This window comes from Dicentrarchus labrax, unplaced genomic scaffold (genome assembly GCF_905237075.1).
Source record: "Dicentrarchus labrax unplaced genomic scaffold, dlabrax2021, whole genome shotgun sequence".
In the NCBI taxonomy this organism is placed as follows: domain Eukaryota; kingdom Metazoa; phylum Chordata; class Actinopteri; family Moronidae; genus Dicentrarchus; species Dicentrarchus labrax.
In genome coordinates this window covers 29717157-29739995 of record NW_026136711.1, presented here as the reverse complement: position 1 = coordinate 29739995, position 22839 = coordinate 29717157, and the positions used below count along the sequence as shown (strand labels likewise).

Genomic DNA, 22839 nt, shown 5'->3' with positions numbered 1-22839 from the left:
CACCAGTCAATTACCAGTTAATAAACAGTGGAAGTTTTCTATTAGTGCTTGTTAGTGCGTGTAAAAGATTGTTGGTATGTGGAATTGGGGGAAGGCACTGTGACTATGGAATTAGAAAAAAAAAATACTGCCATTTTTTTTTCTTTCCCTGAGTCTAATATACATCACCCAGTTCTCTGTAAGCATGCCGCTTATGGAGATAATATTTGTTATTTGATTTTCAGCAGGCTATACAGTGCAGTATATAATATTTGCAAACTCATTTTTTCTTTTGAACAGTTAAGAAATGTGTGCTCAGGAGTTTTATTTAATGCAGTTTTTCATAAGTGACTATAGAGCATTCTTTCCAATAAAGAGAATCCATTACATAAGCATGGTGGAGGCCAAACAATGCAATGCTGGCTGCACCTCGTCTTGTCCTTGATAACATTATAGGCCCCCTGTGGATATGATGCATGGCCCCTTTTTGGATAGCAGTTGTCACATATCTGATGTGAGGTAAATCCCCCATATATCTGAGAGCAGGTTTCAAAGTGCTTACAGAAGAATATTGCTGTAAGGAATAACAGTGCACCTGAGTAGCCTTGGGAAGTAAAACAACATTAATTGGATTTGGGGAAGTCATCCCTACCAAGGGGACCCTGCTCTGACAGTCTGACAGCCAAGAGCATGAATCATTAAAACCCTACCCTGTCATATTAGACCACTACCAATAACCACCACTACTTAGATTTGTTGACATACTGAGCCAAGTGCTGTAGCAGTGTGTAACTAGGCAAAAAATGACCACAGATAAAAGACAGTCACAATAAATGGCCTCATCCATTATATCTAGCAGGAATAGCTGTAATTACACACATTTTACATTTATCTTCCAGAAAAGCAATGGATGCTTCTCTGCTAACCATTGCCACCTGGAACCAGCATATGGGCTGGCGCCCTCTTGGGGTAATGGGTGGGGCGGACTCTCTGTCGACCATTGGGTCATTGGTAACCAGCAGCTGGGAGGCCGCCCTCTCATCACATCAACAAATCTCGCTTTAATTAGCTCACCTGCCCGTTTCCTCCCTTTTCCTCCCAACGCTCCCCGAAGTCCTCCCATCAAACCTCCCTCAGCCGACTTACAGGCTCACCTTCCTCTCTCATCCTGCCTCCACACCTGGGAATAGCTTCAGCCTCTCAACTTCATACCTACAGCTCTGCAGACACACACACATACACACACAGACACAGCCTGTGCTATAAACGAGACTGACAATTGACTTCGAAAAAGCTTGGATCTCATTGATTTTTAAATGGTGCTTCACTGATACCTTATTAGCATTGGGATCACCACTGATATGGTCATTGCTGAAGATCCGCATGTCCTTTGTGCCTGTCGATATAATTTGCACATTCACAGGTGAAAATGATCTCACAGGCTTTGTTGTTGCACTCACCTCGGCTCTTTCCATTGGCTGTTTAAAGAAGTTCAATAAGTAGACCAGTGGTTTACTGTATTGATCAAAGTCAGTGTCTGCACTTTAATGGGAACACAATCCATCCTCGCCTTGGTATCCTTGTGTACTTCAAGCCCTGTGAGCCAATCTCATACAAAACGTTGCTTCATGTAACAATAGGAGAGCTTCTTTCCAAATTGAAAATATGTCTCCTGCTAATTATTGCCCGATTGTGTGGATTTAAATAATTCCCCTATACTGAAAGAAGTGCTGTTTAACATATTTATGCATAATAGGATGTCATTAGAAAATAGCTAATTGCTTGTAAAATAATCCAAAATGAGATTTCCTCTTTGTACCAGCTATCATTACACAAAAGCAATTTTTCAAATGGTTGATATCTTATTAAGGAACAAGCCTCTTCATTTACACATCAGCTCTTTATCTGAATGATCCCAGTACACACTCTTACTACCTTTGAATACCTTCTGAAGCTGTGCTGGGACTTTTCTTATAGAGTGGATAGATCCCACTAGTATTGCCAGACTGGCTCTGGAGAGTGCTAACATACAAAGCAATCTAGGCCTGGGAAGATTGGCCTACGATGCTTGCCAGTCTCAGGTGACTGATAAAATCCAACCACCATCGAACTACCAGCACCATCCGCTTTAGTGCTCCGGTCCCTCTGGTCCACCAGCACTCTCTCTGTCTTAACCACAGTGCTTCCATATGGACAGCTATTATGGCTGCCACTTAATTACCTATCAGAAACATTCCACTGCACTTGACGGAGGCCTGGCAGAAGGGGAGAAGGAGGGAATAATACAGAGACAGAGAAAAAGGTGCAGGCACAAAGAAAAAAGAGTGAAAGATGGGAAAGAGAAATGAGAAAGTGGGACTGAGAGATTGATGGAGAGGACGAGCCGTGCATGTGTGTAGTGAATTTGAATGGATGGAGACAGACAAGAGGGGAGTGTAGGAATAGCCTTGTAGTGATCTGGCCAGTGTCCTGTTTTTTGTTTAGTGTTTACAAACACACAACAACAAGAGAGAAAGGGGGGTGGGTCCTGGCCAGGGGAGGCTATAAATTACTCATGATTGATGCTTGTCGCCGTGGAGGACGACAGTTAAAGACATGCAGTGCTCATCGCTGACCCTCTCTTCACTCTCCCCCCCCCCACACAACACACAATTAGCTGTTCTGTCTGTCACATGGCCCACCCTTAGCGGTCATACACCAAAATAATATTAATTTCCTACTAGAGGGACTGCTGGTTAGAAGAGCAGCTTTCACCACAGGGGGTTTGATGCAGTTAGGCTCTCTGCTTTATATATCAACCTTCATCACTCCGTTTCAGGCAAACAAATCTGCTATACATCCACGGAATATAGATTTCTTTCCCCTTCTAGTAAGATGTCGGTTCTTTTTATTGATAAATAGTTGGATGTTGGTTCAGGACTTCAATAATCTGGACCGCTGTGAGTGGACAGGCGTAACTCTAAAACTAGGCCAAAATCCTAATGTCCAATAATAACTGAAACATCAAACATTGTTTTCAGTGTTTGTCTTTTGATCTTGGCATTGGTAGCAGAAAGCTATCTAAAATGTAACACCTGAGGGTTACAGGCAAGTCTGTCCATTTTTAGAATTTGACATACAAAATTTCTATTTTAGATTCAGTGTTTTCACATGTGTCTGTCACAACAGTAATTTTGCTGTGTGGGCTGACAGCAAATTATATTAAATCGTGATAAGAGTTCTCAGTTATTTTGCATATCCTGTGAATAAATAATATACAGCATGTAATATATGTATACACGTTAATAAATGTAAGCAGCTGCTTCAAACCAGTGTTTTCATACACTTACATTTACAGCTCATAATGTTGAAAGAAAGCCATCCACCTCCATGCGAAATGACAAAGTTCTTGTAGAGTTGAGGCTCTTTTTGATTTTGATTTTGATTTCACATGCATCCTTGCAAAAAGTGACTAGCTAGTGTCAGAAGGTATTTTTTGAGACTACATCAAAAGTATGAAAAAATAAGTATTGAACCATGATACATATTAAATCAATATTCATTTTGTCTTTTGTAGCTTGAAGCTGCCCTCCACATTCCTGTTCACTGTGCGCTGTTGGGCTTCTCTGCAGCGAGCACCTCCTTACCTCAAGGCTACCTCTGGGTAAGTAATGTGTTACTTGCACGCAAGCACAAACACACACACACACACACACACACACACACACACAAAACTGAATGCCAAATAACTAAAACCCATGACAAGGCAAAATAATGCATATTTTACAGTTGCTGATAATTTTAGCTTTTAACACAATTACTATGGCTGTTTAAATGTCCATCCTACTTTTTGCTCTCATTCATTAAAAATAGAATTTTAAAAAAGTATCTCAAGGCTGAGGATGGGACATGCACCATTTCTCTCGGTAAAATGTCACCAGGAAACTGTGAATTAATACAGTGTAAAGGCTAGTGGTAGGTAACTGCTGCAGAGTGTTTTATGATGAGTGGGGCAAATTGTGCTGCCAGACTATTACATCACCACCGCTGGACTTGTGGGAATTTAGCTGGATCTAGAAAGAGGGGGAAATTCAGAGAAAAAACAGATGCAAAGAATCTGCTATTAATCTTTGAGATTCAAATTTTGTTCCCCCTCCTTCTTGGAGATGGTGGGCAATTCATCAGGTGATCCTCTTTCGACTTAAAAGGTGGCTAAATATTATTGAATATATTTCAGCTCAGTGTTTCAGACTTAATTGCTCATGGGGTGTTCTAAAGGAGACTGGAGGCTCACTCAGATGGGGAAAAGGAGATATGGTATATAGCTGGCATTTAGGGCATTGGGATATCAGCGTTTGAAGGGCCACAGGTGTCTCTGACCTTCAATTTCTCTTAGAGCACATACTATTACGGATGACTTAAATGCCCCTGACCTTGGACTCCCACACTCTTTGGAGGAATAAAGGTAATTTGCCACATGGTGTGTGTTAACCGTGTTAGCGAATGTGTCCACTAAAGTTACTGAACACTAGACTGAGGTGTTGCTTTAAAAGGTTTTAATAACTTTACAACCACATGCATTCATGCACAATTCAGCAGTTATCTGTAGCGATGAAGTTCATTCCTTATTAAAGCATAGCAGCAAGGCATACAGCAAAGACCTGAACATTATTTATTCAAGGTTCATGTTATTCAAGACAAGTTTAAGTCATATCTCAAGTCTGTCAGAACAAGTCTCAAGTCAAGCCACACGGTCCTTGAGGGCTTGAAGTCAAAATCAAGTCTTCAACATAAATTGCAAGCCAAAATCTTTCAGGAGTCTGAATGGTGACTATTAAAGGAGGAATTTGAACGTTTTCCTTTCATTTAATAGGCCTAATAATTAAACATGTAATGTGCATGATCACCTAAGGCCCAGCTGCTGCTGCCGCTACTTCTTTTTTTATTGTGCCAGGTCAAAACTTGATGTTGGAAAGTTTCAGAGAGTCAAATCTTAAGCATGTCAAGTTAAATTTAAATTTCATGTCACATTTTTGTGACATGCTATCATGTCGTCTTTTTATGGCAGTAATTTTCAAGAATAAAGTTCAAGCCTCAAAAGTCAAGAGAGATTGCATCTGAATCTTAGGGAAGGGAAATGTAAACAATTAAATTGCACCTCTTGACTGAATTATAATTGCATTCTTGGATATGTATGCAGTCACATTTGATATTCTGAATAAACGTTGGTACATTTCTTGCATTCCAATAACTTAAAGGTGTCTGCCTGTAGAGACCCAAGGACTATGACTCCTTTATGATGAATGCTATCTGTATGGAATGAATGATGTATTAAATTATATCTCACTAGGAAATCTTTCACATACAAGTCAACATTTTCGGCAGACATTTTAGTTATGAATGGAATTAAAAGAGCAAATTTACTTAGCAGTATATTCCTGCTCACTCAGAAGTTCTGGAAGCCGACCTTGCGAACAGGATGTACTGAGTACATGTGACCGCAGTCAGTGTTACATACTGTGCCGTAAAACATGTAACCAAAGCAAAAAACAAACTGGTAACCACTAAAAAAATAACAGCGAAGGCCTGTAGATCCAGCAAGAATAATTAGTGGCTGAGTGTTCCCACCCCCAGTTGGTTCTACCTCCCTGGCAGGCTTGTCAAATAAGGGATGACACTAATCATGTTAAAGTGAGATGGGCTATGGGGATTTCTGTGTGCTTTGATCAGAGTAATGACATTGTGTCTAATCAGCCTGATACCCCAGTGTTTCCCTGTTGCCTTCACCTTCCTTGTCCCACTTTCCCCAACATCCTACTGCTAACTCTGCCATTATGTCTCTTTTCTTATACACTTACTCAGGAAGTTAGAATTCATAGCAAGTGTCAGTGAGGGGAAACTTGAAATGCATCCGTTTCAGAGTACATCAACAATCTGTGACCCATGGTTTTGGCTTCTTAATGTGGCAAATACAATTGAGCAGAGTGTGCTATCATGACCACTCTCCCACGCTTCATCACTGCATCCAGAGCAATCTAATTAATGCTGGCAGAGTATTTACTGTTTGGGAAGTTTTTGTTTCTCCCAAGCTGAGAGGAGGAATCTGTCCAGGGCATGACTCCAGACATCTATTTCTCTAAATAAGTAGTCATGACTTTGTCAGGACACAGTATTTGCACTGGATATGGGGTGGGGGGAGAGAGACAGAGAGAGGGGGAGAGAGAGAGAGGAGGGAGAGAATTTAAAAGAAGACGGAAAGTGTTCGTTGACACTAGGGATAGTGGTGATGGTGGTGCATTGAGGGGTTTGGGAGGTAAAGATGGACACGTGAATGTATAAATTGTGAAGTAGTCTGGGTGAGGCCTTGCCTCTGCCTCTGGTTACACAGAGTCACTTGAAGCCGTGTTTTTTCGGGCTCCTCGCTGCAAGATAAGTCCTCCCTATCTTTTTTTTCGCCCTGTGCAACAGACCATTATTTGTTCTGGCTCATTCTCAAGAGCCCACAGGATCGCTCCTGTCCAGATTCTGCACGCTGATACAAATCAAACAAATGATTGCATGCAAATAAGGGTGAGTGTGGAGGAGAAGAGCTAAAGACTATATTTAGCTCATGTCACATTCACGCGATGTGATTCATACAGAGAATAAATCTTTGGTGTCTAGCAGCTAGCAGCCGTGCTGCTTTTCTAAGAAGGACATTGTATTTTGTCTGGACACCACCTAGGCCTCACACAGGAGTAATGAATGAAATTGTATTGAAAACCCACAGCGACACTTTAATTGTTTGGGAATGGGAGCAATGCCACCTTAATTGGAATTGCATTAGAGATAGGTTGGAGGGCTCCTGCTGTCTTCGTTTTCTCAGCATCGGCATTGACAGGCTTACACAAAGGCTAATGTTAATGTGGTACATAGGAAATCAAGTCACTCAGCCTGTGGGGCGTGATTCGCCTTGGGAAGCTTGTTATGATTGGTGGACTTTTTATGATAGCATCCAAGCTTGCTTTCTTGTTTGTTAGGGAGGTATTTTCCCCCAACTTGTGCTTTCTTCAAAAAAGGACAGACATCTGCAGGCGTTGAATGGTAGAAACTTCTAAACAGTCAAAATTGAGCCACTGAAAGCTCCCAGCTTTCAAAGGCTCTGTTTGTATGCTTGTGTTTCCATCTATATTTTTACTAAGAACTGCAGCTTCCAGCGTTCAGTGTGACCTTGGAAATGATAATATCAGATGTCAGTTGAATTAATTGAAAATTATTTTATTTTTCATTGTATCGTGAACTGACTCAAACAATAGATCAGTCACTTGATCTTGTAAACTTGTAAAAAAGAAACCTCATTGTTAAGCAACTCAGAGCCTTTCAGAAACATACAAGAGCCTCTTTGTTCTTCACTGATGAAAAGATCGCAGAGTTTTAAGTATTGTTTGATGTTCTGGAGTTGACATTGTGAATCCATTACATAATGTGTTTAAAATTCTAAGTGATATTCAAGAAAAAGTGAGGAAAGGCTACAAATGGCAAGGTCTGAAAGGATAATTGATTTGAACTTTTCTGAAATCTAAATTGCTGACAGGTAGAGACTGTTTAACCAAAGACACATTATCCTCTGGTGTCCACAGTTTGATTAAGACAGTGAACACATTGCAGGCATGATTTAAGGGAGACTGGCCTGGTTCTGCTCTCTGCTCCTTCTATCTCTTTTTTTTCAGTTTCAGCAGAATAGTTTATTACCCGTGGCATTATGATTCAGTCCATTGGTACAGCTTAACATGGGGTCTCGACCTTTTTCAACCATGTTTTTTTTCCTCCCTACAGGTGGCTGGCGGAGGGGAAGCCTCTCAGGGGCAGATAGAGATATTTTCCCTCAACAGGCCCATGCCAAGGGCTGTAAAGAGCCTGCAAGTCGGCTCCGCTGTCCGATGTCTGGAATATGTGCCAGAACCTTCTCGGACTGAGGAAGTGGAGGCTGGAGTTCAAAAGGCCCCCTCAGGGACCGGCGCCAACATTTGTGTTGGATTAGACGATGGGCGGTGAGAGACTGACATCACAGAAAACAGCAGCCCCATGAGAATAAAAGAGAAACAAGCTTTTCTGCTGATATAGATTGAAGTAAAATCATGAAATTTGATTTATTTAAAAAACAACACAAATATAAAGATGCAAACGCTTTGTTACGGTCCCCTGAGATTTCTAGTCTAGTCTATCTAGTATAGATTTGGTTGTCAATATTTCATCAAAGCAGGAAATCAGAGTTGATACCCCAACACGGCATCAATACTGCTACTTCTGCTAAGATCACTATTTCATTTTCAAATGCAATAAACCTTGATCCCCACTGTGTGTGAGAGAGGATAGGTTTAATCTCTCCTGTCGTATCTTCAGTTAATACAGTCTTTTAGTTTTTTTCAAACTGAGAATATATTTAATTTCAGATTCAGCCATTATGTAACCACGCTTATGTCATTTAAATGTACAGCACTGTTTAGTCACTTTCTATGAAAACCTAAATCATATGTCAGCAATTTTTATGCTGACTCATTCCCTTCCAATATCTGTCCTGGGGGAAAAAAATACAATAAAAAAAAAAAAAACATTTCAGCATTTTAGCACACTCGAAAGACTGTCAGCTTCTTCTCAGACAGAGAGAAACAAACAGCAATGTACATTTGTCATTCTGAAGAAGACAATAAGATGCAGCAAAGTTCAGATGGCATTTCAAACATGAGAAAGACAGAGTGGTTGCACATACACAATGCTTTGCTCCAAAGTGCACTGTTAAATCAAACTGCATGAAAACGAGGCACTCTGTCATTTCAAATGACACTCATTTATCATGTTGGCTTGTGCTGCTTTTGTTCCTCCAGCATACTGGTCTACGGCAGTGTGGACACTGCAGCACAATGCCTATTGACCCTCCATAACCCAGAGGGCTGCCCTGTGCTAAGCCTGAGGCACTCCTCTCGCTTCCTGTTTGCAGGCCTGCGGAATGGGACCATGATGGTTTATGGAAGAAGAAACAGTGGTAAGGTGCCTCCAAGGTTGCTTTGTTTTCAGACTGATAGCTGTAGTTTGTGTTGCCTGTTGCCATTCTCAATGTGTGGTCTGGTGGTTAAATTAAAACATAAAATTCTCAATGGTGCTTTTTAAAAATGTATATTGCTAGAATATTGTAAAATACGATGAAAAATTAAACAAAAACTGATTAAAAAAGCAAAACGTGTTTGTTAAGACAAAAAATATTTAAATTAACATTTTCTGAATTCTATTTTTATCAAATGTAGGTGAGGCCTGTCATTACAGCATTGACTTGTGTTTGTTTCTCCCAATGCAATACAAACACAAGATAAACAGTGTTTATTAATTTCACAATAAATTATATTTCTAATAGTTTTGTTGGTTATTCACTGATATGAGGTCATTCAATGTTTCATATCCCTTTTGCTTTATTAGATAGGAATCTGAATCTGCACTCTCCTAATGAGATGTGAAGTGAAATGGACTGAAACGTTTCTTATTGTTAATTTCTAATGGGCATTGTTCATCAACAAAAATATTTTTTCCTTCAGTGAAATAATTAACACAAATTAGTTTTACTATTTTCATGCATTATACATTACTGAAACAGCTCTGTAGCAGACATCTGTTGTGCTCAATACTAGTGTTATGTGTCACGTGTAATCAATTTTTCAGTACAAAACCCATTTTCAGAATGAGAGTATTTGTAAAATTCTATTAATATTGGACCTACCTTTCAAATGGTTGCCTTAGAATCCCTTTCCCTCTCCCTATGCTATACTTACCATTCCTACTGATTTTCACACTTGCTGTAAGTATGAAAATAACACTTCACCATGTGGTAGATGGCATGCCATGTTTAGTCAGGCATTGCAGAAGGCCAAGGGGGGCTTAACACCATCTCAGCAGTGGTTTGCAGTCTTCACAGCCAGCGGGAGCACAATAGCTCTATCACCAGGTTCTTCTTACCTGGCCACAGTGTGTCAATGTGCCTGCCTTCCTCCTGTGCTCTTCTCTCCTCCCAAGCAGAAAGGATGATTAATTACACCAAGCTGCTGCATGCCGATTAAATATTACTATTCATGCTTTGTATATAAAAAAAAAGGACAGGAGAAAAGCTCTGGAGGGTGCCAGGGAATGTTTGTGGATTCGGCACATCTGTTAAAGATTTATGCCCTTGACTAGCGTGCTACTGTCTAAAATCAAGTCTACAGCAGCCAGAAAATACCAAGGCTTCAGTTGAGACTTGTATCAAAAGGTGTATAAATACAGCAAACACATTGTTGCTTAGTGAATAATATGCTCCAGCTATCCTCTCTAAGATATGCACATCAGACATTGCGTCAACATACAATGAAAACATTCTGCAAGACGAGACAGAGAAGTTTGGTTCGGTGCGACAAGCCGGGCCCCCTCTGTGGTAAAGAGGGACAAGCTTTGGCATTGCCTTGCTTAGCGCAAGGGGCCGGAGGGACATTTACAAGAGTGAATTTTGAAAAGGTGGAAAACTGACCTTTATAACATGCCAAGCAATTAACCTGTGGCAGTCAGAAGGCATTGTAAAGCTATTCTGCTATGAAAGGCAGAAATAAACAACTCAAAATGTTAATTAAATGGCTGGGTGCTCTCCCTTCCCTAATTTTGCTTCATTAACGCATAGCAAAGGAAATGCTTATGTGATTCACTTTATAATGTGCCTCTGTGGTAGCCGCAACGTGTGCCCCATGATTAAAGCTCAAAGAAAAAAGGTCTGCTTCATTTTCACACTGATGAAGCAAAAAGAGAGAGCGAGACAGCGAGAAAGAGCGAGAGAGAGAAAAGAACTGATGATAAAGAAGTTGGAAAGTAGATTAAAGTGTGCACTGCTTATTAGCATTTAGGTGGCAAGGGTGCAAACATTGGGCTGCGCAGTGTGTGGTGATTCAAATGGAAGTCCACAGTCTTTATTTAGTCAACCTGTAGTACATATTCTCTCACATGGCTGTTTTTTTCATTAGAGTAAGAAGAAGAAGAAGAAAACGAGACTCCACTTTGAGCCCTCTCCACTGATGCTTTAGTAATTGCTCAACCACGTTAGATAGCTTTAAGAGTATTTTTTAAAGTAAACACCAAGCTAACTTGCTGTGTTACAAGTGAGAAGAATTCGATTTAATTGCCTCGCTCCATGTGACAGTGTTCAAATAAAAGTGGGGCATGTGTTCAGAGTTTATTAATATAACTGTCGGCAAGCTGTGATAATAGTCAGTGATTTTAAGGGTTTCCTTACATCCTCGTGATCACTTGGTTGTAGTTTGTTTCTTGTTCACAGTTTTTTTGTTTTGTTTTTTTGTTCCTGATTTTTTTCAGATGACCTTTGGGACCCTGAGTCCTGCAGATGTGTAAGCCTGGGCTCAGAACCAGTGCGAACACTGTTGGTGTTAGATGACTCAGTGTGGGCAAGCTGCGGGAACTCTGTCACAGTCGTAGACATCTCCAGCCTCACCACTCAGGTAAATAAATAGATCATTGCTGAGCACATAATGTTGCAGTTTACCTTGTTACTAAAAAATAAACGGGCAACGATTTTTCATTCTGGAAAAACTACTACCATCTGAGCAAATTCTCAGGATTGTGCATTATTTATCTGGATGTTCCCCCTTAAGGGGAAAAAATTTAGAAGCAATGAACAAAACTTCCAGTTCAGAATTTTCACACAAGTAGAGATACCGTACGTCCATCAATTCAAGACTGGTCAAATGCACAGTTCAAAGAGTTGTTTACATTAATATATGCTCATTAGATTATATTCATGGTAAATGGCCCTTGTCCTGGGGCAGCTGAAAAAAAATTATTTGAATATTTCCTGAACGTCTTTTGTGAAATATATAATTATATACTTATATAATTGTTTTGCTTATCCCGTCATCATCAAGCATTTTGGTGCAACCTTTACAAAAGGTTCTTTTTTTATGTTTATGCATTGTTTGTTTTGTTTCTTTATGATTATTTGACACTTATTGTTCATTTTCTATAGTATTTTTTTAAAGGAAATTTCGAAAAAAGCTTTAAAAGTGCAAGGTTGTAAAAGGTAACATTACAGAAGCAGCCTATCTTGCCGTTTAAACTGAATGCAATGATTGGCTGGCCGACCTGCCTGCATACCTGCCTACCTCTTTGCAATCTGTGCATGCACTAATTGCTGTGCATGACCAGAGTCTTCCACAAGCTGGCTAGGCAGATCTTGCTAAAGCTACCGAGCTTATCGCAAAAGAAAAAGCAGTTCCACCTTTAACCTCCAACCAAAAGTCTTTCCCCATAGCTTCACCAAACTCCTCCCAGGCCCGGGTTACTGCTTTCTTGTTGACTGACGACCTTCTGAACCTAACTCACAGCAGCTGCCTCCACAATGGAGACTTTGAACAAAGCCCTCTCGAATTCCATGTCCCCAGCCTCCCCCAGGATGCATGGTGGTGGGAAGGGACATCCAAGCCAGAAGGTCCAAATTACCAATAGGTCGTGATAATTTGAGAGCTCTGCTCCTCTCTCCACCCGAGTATGCAAAATATACAGATCATGTGATGATCATCAATCTTTGGCCAGAGGTGTTCTGGTACCAAGTATAATTATGAATCACCCTTAGTTGGAACAAAGTCTATGACGAATGCACCTGACCCCAATGCCTATCAGTGATTGGCGGCTCTTTTTTTTTGTTTAAAAAATATTATAGTATAGGTTAGGGTGGACAGTATACAGGTAAATAAAGTACACCAGTATGAATTTTCCAAACGGTATACATTTTGACTATATGGCGCTGACCGGTAGGGCCCTTATTTTGCTTGACCAAACAAAAAAAGATAGCCCAAGATTAGTTACACGATTTGTTGTCATCGGCCTGTTCCAGCAGATCATCTGGAAAACACGAAGGCCCATGCTGCTTTGTTTGTAAATGAAGAAAAGGCTGAAAGCATTGCACACAACACACAGGAGGAGGAGTTGGTAAAAAAATAAAATGGTGCAACTTCCATTATTTGGATATAGTTCGGGTTTAAAAATTCAGACAACCAGCAGAATACGATAATCTGCAAATTATGTTGGACGCCAGTGGTTGGAAGGGATGGTAATACAAGCAATCTTTTCTGTCACCTCAAATCAAAACACGTTCTGGAAAATGAGGAAAGCAAGAGTGCATCCTCCGCAAGTGAATCATTGAGCAGCGGTGGGAAGAAAAAGCTTTCTCACACATTTTCCAAAGGCTGTTCTTATGAGAAAAAAAGTCAGCTGTGGAACGACATAAAATAAAATACCTCTGTGCTATGTGAAATATGGCCTAGTAATACAGTTAAGAGTACATTAATAGCTGCCATGCAGTTGCCATAGGAGTGCTTTACCCCCTCAGAAGAAAAACATATATACCATTACCATTCCATGCTTCCTTATGTTTTAATAGTTGTTATAAAGCAGAAATATTGCTTGTGTTGAATTGACTGTTTCTGACACAATTTTGCAAACAAAAAACTATAAAGATTATCATATTCAGCAATTCAAAAGCTCTTTTAAAACGTTTAAAAGGTACAATATGTCTAACCAGTTAAAAAGAGAGCTTCAAATAAATTGATGTTTCTTCCATCCCTAGTTGCAAGTTCAACTCCACCCACTATGCCATCAGATAAATATTCGCAGTCTTCACTAAAACGTGGTTAGAAGACCTAAATGGATGGGTTCATGAGGGAAACTGCTTGACAAGGTGTTTTTTTTTATTTATTTGTTTTGTTGTTTTTTGCAGCATTTGAAGAAATTTTCCTCTCCTTTCATTTTCTGAAAAGATTTATGCACAGAGCCTTAGAGAGCCGGCATTCTAATCTGTGATGTCATCAAGATTTACTGCCTGGAGCTGCTGCATGGACAACGAATCAAACCCTTTGTAGATTCATGCAATGTTTGTTGGAGCTCTCACACACAAATAAGCTTCATTTTGCTGTAGCGCTCTGAGTTATGGTCCAGGAATGTGTGCCATTATCTCCAGAAAATCATCCCGGGTGTTGTCCCTGTCATGCTTTCCATTTTTGTGTAGTCATTCTCTAAGGTGTTCATCTGTACGGTGTGTCATTAGAGGTGTACAGGGGGGCCACTTCTCCAACTGTGGTAGACAATAATGAACGACAGAAAACAAACTCTTCTGGGTAATGTTAATATGGTATTCAGATGCCGAACTGCAAACCATTACCATTTAATTATAGCTCCCAGATGTGAGTGTGCCTAACTGTGCAAATGGGTAGAAGGGTTTTTGTTGAAAAGGAGCATGTGTGCTCGGAAAACCGTCTTTGGATAAATAAAAGCTGATAACATATAAAAATAGGCTGAATTTGAAGAACAGGACAAACTAAAACGTTAACAATAAAAAAAATGCATGTGTCTCATCACCAACATGTAACATATACATTTGTTTCCCATTTTCAATGGAAATGAGCTACATTTCCAGAAGGAACAGAATTAGGAAAATGTACAACCTTTACTTAATCACTCATTCTATTAGCAATTGCAGATATTTTGGTTGACCTTGTGCCAAATATATTTACAGAAAAACAACATGCAGCAAATTAGCAAAAACATCTTTAATCATATAAAGTACGAAGTTAAAATGTACATGGATTTACATTTTTTTCTCTTAAGAGTTGCAACAAATTAGAAGAAGCTGACAATCTGGACAATCAATACAGAGACAGCTGCTTATTGAGTCTGCCTCCAGATCCTCATAATCAGGACAGAGTTGAGCTAGGGATGTCTCCTTTTATACTTTCACCTCTTTTCCCTCGCCCAGTCCTCCAGAGACCCAAGCTTAATCAGCTGAATGGCCACGCACTGGAGGCACAGTTCTGGTTCAGTGTATCTCCCACAGTGCTTAACAGGTCAGCTCTGGTTACTTCTTTGCTAACCTTGTCCTTCTCACTAATGTGGACACAAGGGGGCTGACTTCACAGGGGCTGTGGTGCATATCCGGGATCTGGAGAAACAATACCTGGCACCTGTAGCAATAGATATGACTTGAAGCAATGCTACAGGGTCATGGACTCATATTCACTTCACTTCTTTCCATTGTTTTCCCCTATGGATGTTCACCATTTTGTCAGATTTGCTGCACTTTTGAATCATTTATCCATAACTTTGCTGGCCTGAAGCCACTGGTCCAAGCACCCTACTACTTTATTTAGTCTTTTTTTAAATCTTCATGCTCAATGCCTTGTTGTTGTTGTTCTTGTATTATTTGAATATAACCGTTACAATCTGTTTTGGTTAAACATAGCTGTATACTTACTGCAGGGTTAGCAATTAGCTCCAACAGAAACCCAAAGGATCGTCAACTCTTAAAAAATTGTGTCTTTTTCCTCAGCAACACTCACATTCTCTTTTTTGCACAACCATGAACTAAAACTATACATGCAAAAAGGAGCTGCTGATATTCTAACAGTGGAAATGAACAGTTGCTTTTCTGTGTATAGTTGTCAGTTGACCACCGTGGTTTTTCGCAGGCTGCCATATTTGAGGAAATAAAAAAATGTGGTCAGTATTTATGGTAGCTTGGCTATTTATGCGTGGGATGTCCCATGTCGCACAATCAGTAAGGTGTCTGCTGTGTCTTTTATCATGTCTCACCTAGTGTCAGCTCAGCTCACGTGGAATCTTGACAGTGGTGGTACCAAAAAAGTACAAGGTACTATCTATAATGGAAATCGAGTCGAATCGAGCTGTTCCATATGGTGGAAATATAGTCATAATGCTTTATCCTCTGGGGACCTTCAATTGCTGTACAAATTTGATCAAGCCCGGCCACTGCTCCGGCTAAAAAGGTAATTCAGCCCCGAGGTCCTGTCACTCCTGAGACCAGCATCAATGGTATGTCTGATTTGGTCCAGGGATGTATTAGGAGAACTGGATATCCGAACAAAAGATCTCTGATCAGTAAAATCGCAAAATAATAAAAACCTATTTCCATTTCCATTAGGCCACCTAAAGAGGTTTGCTAGCAGTGGGAATTATGGCCCACACTGGGAATTTGAAACAACTTAATTGGGGGGAAAATGAGGAAAACCTCAAACTACCAAATTGTATTTTATTTTGTAGATAGTCACACAGTAGGGACGGATTTGAATCTGATTATAATTCAGTACTTTGTGTATTTGTTTGATTTTTACACAAATGTCGTTTTGATCAAATCTACCAACATTTGTGTCATGATTTCAGACACTTTTCAGTTTTGTTTTTAAGTTTTTTTAGGGCCAATCTTTGCATTTCAGAGCTTCACAAACTTCAACACTTTGTAGAGGTCTGAGTCACTCCCATGTAACCAAACCTTAACAAAGTAGGGCATGCATGGACATACAGGCTTTGATCAAAACTGACTGGCAGGTCTTGTTCCTTCCTCGTCCCATTACTATTTCTTTTTCTACCTGCTTTCTCTGATCACTCACATGTCCACTTGAGTCCCTCGCCATAGCTCAGAGTGGAGATGTAGCCTTAGCGCTCAGCAAAGGACAAAGACACCTTGTCACCTAGCGTAATGAAGGACTAATGAGCTGTTCAGACCAGCTCTAGTGTTTGTGGCTTTAGCTCTGCTGTTATTTCCCACTGCTGGTGGAGGACTATAGGAGGGATGTTGCTGTTAGTGTGACACTGCCGAGTTGAGTGGAAAGGGCACATTACCACTGTCAAGCTTCACTGACCACCTCATCTCTGTAAGCAACGCTGGATTCAGCAGACTAATACCAGGTTGCCAGTTGGGGGCAACAGTTGTGGCTTGTACTTATCCTGCATTTGACACAGTGCGACGGGTGTTCACCATATTTGGTCTATATCCATGATAGACTATTTAGTGATTGCTATTTTGAAGTATTGGCTTTAATGTGAGAGGATATGTATGTAAAAACATTTTAAACACATTTTCAGGCACTTTTGGGGATCATTGTGTATCCCGGTCAAATTAGATTATTGTATACATTCGGTTTCCCTGAATGCCTTCCAGGTGGTTTCGAACATATGGTGAGCAAGATGGCATCCGACAATTACAGCATGTCAACCGTTGATTAGCTGGAAGTCCCTTTTAAAGCCACCACGCTAGATAATGATTAATGCGATAATTATGCAGCATATACACTACAGTAGAGCTCTGTTTTTCTTTACAAACTTGTCAACTCATTTGAATTGCAATGGGTTATTGAAGGTGAAATTTGCCTTTTTATTATGGATATCAATTTTTTTGATGGCTGCAATTGAAAAATGAAGAGATGCATTGCATATCCTTTCCCAGGCGAAGCAGGCACCCACTGCTGAGGAGTCAATTAAAAGAGGAAAAAAAAACACATCAAAGCCTTCTTCCCTTTTCCCTAATTTCAAACAAAGGAGGACCCACTGGCAAGGGCACATAAACAGGTGGTAATCCCTGTCCGCCGGTGCACTTGGGTTGGGGTGGGGGTGCATTCTCATCTTCACTTACTGGCTCTCACTGACTAATTGCCCAGCCTCATGCAACTCATGCATTGACAGTGATATGAGTTCCAAGATGATGCCCAAACCAACCCTTGTCACGCCTTGGACCGCAGGGGCTGCATGTGTTGCCATGATAAGGCTCATTGCATTTATTTCAAGCAACTCATTAAGACTGTGTGCCTGAAACTCTCTTTTCCCATTGTAGTCTTAAAAAGATAGAAGCCAGGGGAATGATGCAAAAATATGCCCCATGTGTCAGGGAGTCTGTAAATTATAAAATTAGGAGCCACACTTACACTTTATTTACAGAAAAGCAAGTGTAGAGCAGCAACTGAATGCAAGATTCAGGGGGCTTCTGACCTCATCATGTCATGATTTAATCATGACAGTTACCTTGTAATGTTTTGATATAAGTGAACACTCTACTAAATCAACTTTAAAATGACTGTCACAATAATTGGCATACCAGTTAAAAGGCTGTGTTATTAAAGTGCGTAATACGATGGAGCTCAATACAGTCGTGACTTTCTTCTATGTTTTTGTTACATTTCTGTCAGTCAAAGCAGTAACTTTCCTTCTTCTGTCTTCTTTCTTTTTCCTTTCTTCGTGTCTTTCATCTCTTATTTTTGTTTGTGCATTCAATGGTTTGGAAAAATAATAAAAAATAATGACTCATGGAGAATGACAAACTAGTTGTGATGTTGCTAAACCCCGTACAGAATGGTAGGATAAAATGAAAAAAGACCAAAACTATTTTTTTTTTTTTTTTTTTTTTTTAAATGGCAACAATGGTAGAAGATTTTTTGGAGAAAATTCCCCCCAAAATATCTGTTTTGTTTAAAAGAGCAGAATAAGATTCCAGAGAGAGCTAACCTTTCAGCTGTAGAAATGTTTCATTTTCCATCATGGTAATGTGATTTGTTAATGATGTGGATGAATGCGTTTTCTTCCCATGTTGCCCTTATTTATAACAGTATTATTGTTTTCCTTTACAGAAGTTTGAAGTCCATCCAGACCCAATGGTCAGCATTGCACACATGGCATGTGCCGGTGGAGGGGTGTGGATGGCATTCTCCCAGGGTTCCTCCATTCGTCTCTTTCATACTGAAACACTCGAGCTTCTGCAGGAAATCAACATTTCAACACGCTCAACGCTGCTGAACACCGGTAAACACTCATCACACATCACTCTTGGTCTTCACCTCCAATATAGAGAGGTCAAGCTCTATCCTGCAGTGCAGCTGAAACACATTTTGTTACTAAACCAAAAACCAAAAAACACCATTGTTTTTTTCTTTGTAGCAATTTCTTGTTTCCAAATTCTACCACCGCATTTCATTTTATTTGTACTGATAACATCTTTGTCTTTATTGTATAAGAGGGCACCAATTTAACACTGATAAATCTCTCCTCCACAGAATGGTATTCTAGTCTTGTCCAAGTTGCTCCTTGGGTCTTACACTACGGGGAATGACCTGAATAAGTATCCATCTAAGGCCTTTGCAAAACCATAATAGAGCCATGGGGTGAGAGATAGGGATTATAAATAAAGTCATTGAGGAGCAGTAAAATGGCAGCCATAAAGATTATCACACTAAGGGTTCCCATGGAAACGCTCATGTCTTTCTTGAAACATCCATGTTTCTGTGGTATCACATCCATTTTACCCATTTTTCTCTACGTGTTCTCCACTTTCCTCTCTTTTGAGTTAATATTTTCCTTTATTTCTGTCCCACTTTTTCCCTCTCACACTCCGTTTCATCTCATCCGCTCTGCTTTAAAATCCTCTCACCCCCCGTTTCACTTCTCACTGCAGTCCGTTTAGGATGCCACAGATAGCCCATTACTTCCTGTGTGCCTTCTTTCATGATGGATGAAATATTTATCAGCCAGCATGGGAGTTTCCCTTTTTTGAGGCAAGAACTATGGTAAACAAATTAGATAGCAATGAAGCATATCTAAAACTGTCTAATGGTGATAACTACAGTACATGTGACTCAATGTCAGCTTACCTGAAATATGTCTGTTTCACGAGGGCCATTAGCTCTTTAGTACATGTGAAGATCATTTTGAGCTTCCGGGACTGGTATAAATGCACCTGAATTTAGAAAATGTTGTCCTTTTCATTGAGTCACACCAGACTGTGATTGATGTATTTAGAGCAATACTCAAAGCTGTGGTAGCACTTCATCTCATCAGGAAAAAGAGGTTTTCTCTTGTGAGTTGAGTAAAGAAAGGAAGAGCAAGGGATAAAAACAAAAAATAAAAACAGGAATGTGTTTCAGACACCAAACTTTTCTCTTAGATCAAAGTTTCTTTTTCTTGTTTTGAGAGGAGACTTTAAGGAGATCAGACTCCTGTGGCCCCTGTACCAGGGGGAATCCAGTGACCCAGAGGTCATTTTCACCCAGCGCCAGTGCTTCCCCTTGAAATATGCAGCAGATTTGGGGGAGGGTGGCAGCCTTAAGGCTCGGCCCTGGGGGAAGTTACAGGGTGAAAAGAAAAAGAGTTCTCGGCTCATGTCTTCAGGGTCCACAAAAGGAAGAGGATCTTTGACTTAAGTTGTGATTTGTTGAGCTCACAAGAGAAAAGAGGATCCCCCGACACTCTACAACCACAGATACTGCACATGAAATACTGATAGTTTCTCCCTCTGTCAATGGGCTCTGCTCCCGTAGGTTTCTCCTTGACTTATGCCAGGACATGCAGTAATGATATACCCCCTAATCCTTTCCCCTTAATGTGATTTATACTCAACAGGGAATTCCAGTTGCAGTAAACAACAGAGAAGTTTTTGAGGCAGAGCAAACTGCTGATCTCTTCTCTACTAATGCCTTTAATAGCTCTATCCTTAGGGTGAAAAAATAATATTCCAAAATAAAGTCCTCAGTGACATATCACAGGGAAACATTTATCTTTAGAGACATCTTCTTTTTAAAGGCAAATACCGGCTCCGACAATAAACCAACTACACACTGCAGAGTGTGTGCAATGCTGCAAAAATTGGAGGTGCAAGATTGCTTGAGGTTAAGCTATACCTCCTTAATCTCAAGTGCCTTTGTCATTATCCCTCTTTATTACTGTTCTTAAAGACAATGCCTTGCGCCCACATTTTCCGACTAACTTCAGATTTCATGGTAACCCTAGAGTGGGTGTTCTTTGGTATCACTCTCTCACTTAGGCTCTCTAACCAAAGTACAAATAGACTCTGAGGCGATGTGAGCAGGTGGCAGACAGTTTCGAGATAAAGGCCGTTTTTTGCTGGCGTCTAACTCACTGCTGTGACCCTCCAAGGTCTCCACCTAAAGGCTTCTGCTCTCTGTTTGCTGAATGTCCTCCTCTGCTCTGCCCCCACTTCCTCTTCTGTGCACAGCAGCAGCCTCCTACTTGGGATGATTCATCTCTGCACAGTGAAATTAATTAATTAATGACACTGTTGGACCACTCATGCAAATCACCATAATCTGAGCATGGCACAAAACAAACATGTAAATACAGCTACACATGTAAATCAGAATTCTCTTAGTTGTGATCACTAGTGCTGGTGTAATTCAATTATGATTTCCATGGATATTATGGTAAATGGTTCTATAGATAACTAGGCCACAATGGGAGCCAGGAGCTGAGGGACCACAGAAGGAATGCAAAAATAAATCCACAACAAACAATGTTTTTCACCCCTTTGTTAAGTGGAAACAAAGGATGTGCATGTATAATAGAGTGTGCAATTATTCTTTCCCCGTCACTAATGCAGTGCTACAAAAACAGCTCTGCAATGGAAATCTTTAAAACAAAAAATGTGCGTTGACTCCTCCATCATGCTCTATCACGGGATGTAAAAAGTTATGTCGTCCAAATAAAATCAGCGTTTATCTCAAGGGAAAAGAAAATCCCTCTGAATTACATTGTTTGCCACATTAACAGAGGACCGCATTAATCACCAATACTATGTCTCATAAGATCTGATTAGCTACAGACAAGAATAAACAAACCTACAGGCAAATGGATGCAACATTGTCCATGTTTGCATGTTATTTATACAAGCAACCTCTTACAGTAACTATGTGAATACAAAATACAATATCAAAATGATATATGTAAATATGTGAGGTCAGTGTTAAAGTTCATACCACTTACAGACAACCATATAGTGTTTTGTTTGAAAGATGAGTCATACTAACTGATGAGAGGCGCCCTCTGTAAGGAAATGATTCACCTTCAAATTAAAACTTGAATGATATTGACAGTCTTTCTACTGGATTTTTCTAAATACGTAACCAAAAGACATGTTATTGAAGTGTTTTCTGTGCATGTCTTTAATAACTACTATCATAAGGTATGCATTAAATCAAAGTCTGATTCACAGGGATTTTTTTCATTAAAATCATTGTTCTCTGTTGTGCCTTACAAGATTATACTTCAAAGTGAAAAACGGTTCTCAGTATTGTAAGGTTCTGTCTAAAGTTTTGAAAGACTCAGTAGTTATCAAGTGTTCTGGATTATTGGATTGTCTTCAGGTTGAAGCTGGGTGTGTTTAGTGTTTGCTTAGGTTTAAACTAGAACACTTGAAGGAATCATGAGGTTGCATGTTGCTCTGCCATAATAGTTGACAAAAATAGCAAAAAGGTCGGTAAGATGTCGATGCCTGAGGAGAGGACTGATCTAAACGAAAACAATGGAAAACACCTGTGTGGGTGTACCGTGGGTATGTAGGGCCTTACTTATATGGAAGGATTATGATGTTTGTATTTGAAGTACCTTTTAGGATGTTTGTTATTTTACTGGGGTGCCCACCTGGTGGGGCGCATGCCATGAGCCGGGGTTGGCAGCCCAGGTTTGATTCCATCCTGGGCCCTTTGCTGCTTCTCATCCCCTCTCTCTTCCCTGCCTTTGCTGTCTCTCTCTACCGTCACTGTCAAATGAAGTGAAATGTCAAAAAGAATATTTTTTAGGGGATGTTTGTCATTTTACCAATAAAAGAGAACTTCCCTGCATATCAGTTTTGCTATGTACAGTAGGAGGTGAAAACTTTGAAGCGCAATATTTCAAAACCACTCAGATCTCAAACAGACATAGAATATCAAGTTTACAGTGTCTTGTTTCCTGCTTTGTGCTTTTTATGATACTTTTTCTTTCAACTGGGTCAGAAGCAAGTAGACAAATCCAATTTTTCATAATCTTATGTAACCCAGAGCCCTGGGTGGCTGTGCTGTGCATGTGTTAAGCTTGTCAAATACAGATTGATCACACAGCTTAAACCTTACCCAAAGCTAACACTGATAACCAACAATAAAAGTACTTTTTACTTCATGCTTGGAGTGAACAGTTCATTTAATACAGCCGTTTGGGAAAAAAAAACTTCTGGTAACAATAAAATCAATGGAAGTTCATAATTCACTGTCTAAG

The 22839-nt window shown here is 40.0% G+C and overlaps 1 protein-coding gene across 3 annotated transcripts in view; it reads left to right on the top strand.

The window, feature by feature from the left end:
• arhgef10la (Rho guanine nucleotide exchange factor (GEF) 10-like a) overlaps window positions 1-22839 on the top strand; it is a 103181-nt gene that overhangs the window by 75761 nt on the left and 4581 nt on the right. For all 3 annotated transcript variants that reach the window (XM_051414621.1, XM_051414623.1, XM_051414622.1), the window contains 5 exons: window positions 3536-3622; window positions 7774-7988; window positions 8823-8980; window positions 11320-11462; window positions 18429-18600. In XM_051414621.1, coding sequence (XP_051270581.1) covers window positions 3536-3622; window positions 7774-7988; window positions 8823-8980; window positions 11320-11462; window positions 18429-18600 — 775 coding nt within the window. The remainder of the gene's footprint in view (window positions 1-3535; window positions 3623-7773; window positions 7989-8822; window positions 8981-11319; window positions 11463-18428; window positions 18601-22839) is intronic.